At 44.8% G+C, this 525-nt stretch overlaps 1 protein-coding gene across 1 annotated transcript; it reads left to right on the top strand.

The window, feature by feature from the left end:
* Positions 1-53: 53 nt before the first annotated feature.
* On the top strand, positions 54-262 carry PHALS_01511 (TRANSPOSON; the record flags this gene model as incomplete). Its single annotated transcript, XM_024715915.1, has 2 exons — positions 54-161; positions 218-262. The coding sequence occupies 2 exons, from the start codon at positions 54-56 to the stop codon at positions 260-262; spliced, it is 153 nt and encodes a 50-aa protein (XP_024581565.1).
* Positions 263-525: the final 263 nt, after the last annotated feature.

The following is a 525-nucleotide window of genomic DNA, read 5'->3' as shown; positions in this document are numbered from 1 at the left end:
AACGCCATGGAATTCGCTCTTTCCGTCGCTTTGGGGAGAGTGGCTCCGTTGACATGGCAAATGTCAATGATGCTCTGCCTGCGATCAGGGATACACTCGACAAGTATGACCTGTGTGATATTTACAATATGGACGAAACAGGGCTCTTTTACCGCATGCAGGTGAGTTCATTTGATAATGACATGTATTTTTTATGCTTAGTTTGCTAATCATACAGCATATCCTAAACAGGAAGATAAATCACTTGCGACCAAGCAGTTGAAAGGTCGCAAGCAAAACAAGGAGCGGATTACATTAACTATTTGCTGCAACGGGGATGATTCCGACAAGCTGCCCCTGTGGATTATCGGAAAGTACAGGAATCCCCATTGTTTCAAAAACATCAACCAGGCAAACATTGGATGCACATACCGAAACAATGCCAAGGCATGGATGACCCAAGCAATATTTGCAGAATGGCTCAAATCATCTGATCGTCGCTTGGCAAACCGAAAGGTTCTCTTGCTTCTTGACAACTGCGCGCGT

This window comes from Plasmopara halstedii (genome assembly GCF_900000015.1).
Source record: "Plasmopara halstedii genome assembly, contig: Scaffold_1561, whole genome shotgun sequence".
NCBI classification, from domain to species: Eukaryota; Oomycota; class Peronosporomycetes; order Peronosporales; family Peronosporaceae; genus Plasmopara; species Plasmopara halstedii.
Note: the sequence above shows the minus strand (reverse complement) of the source record. Positions and strands in the feature narration are given on the sequence as shown.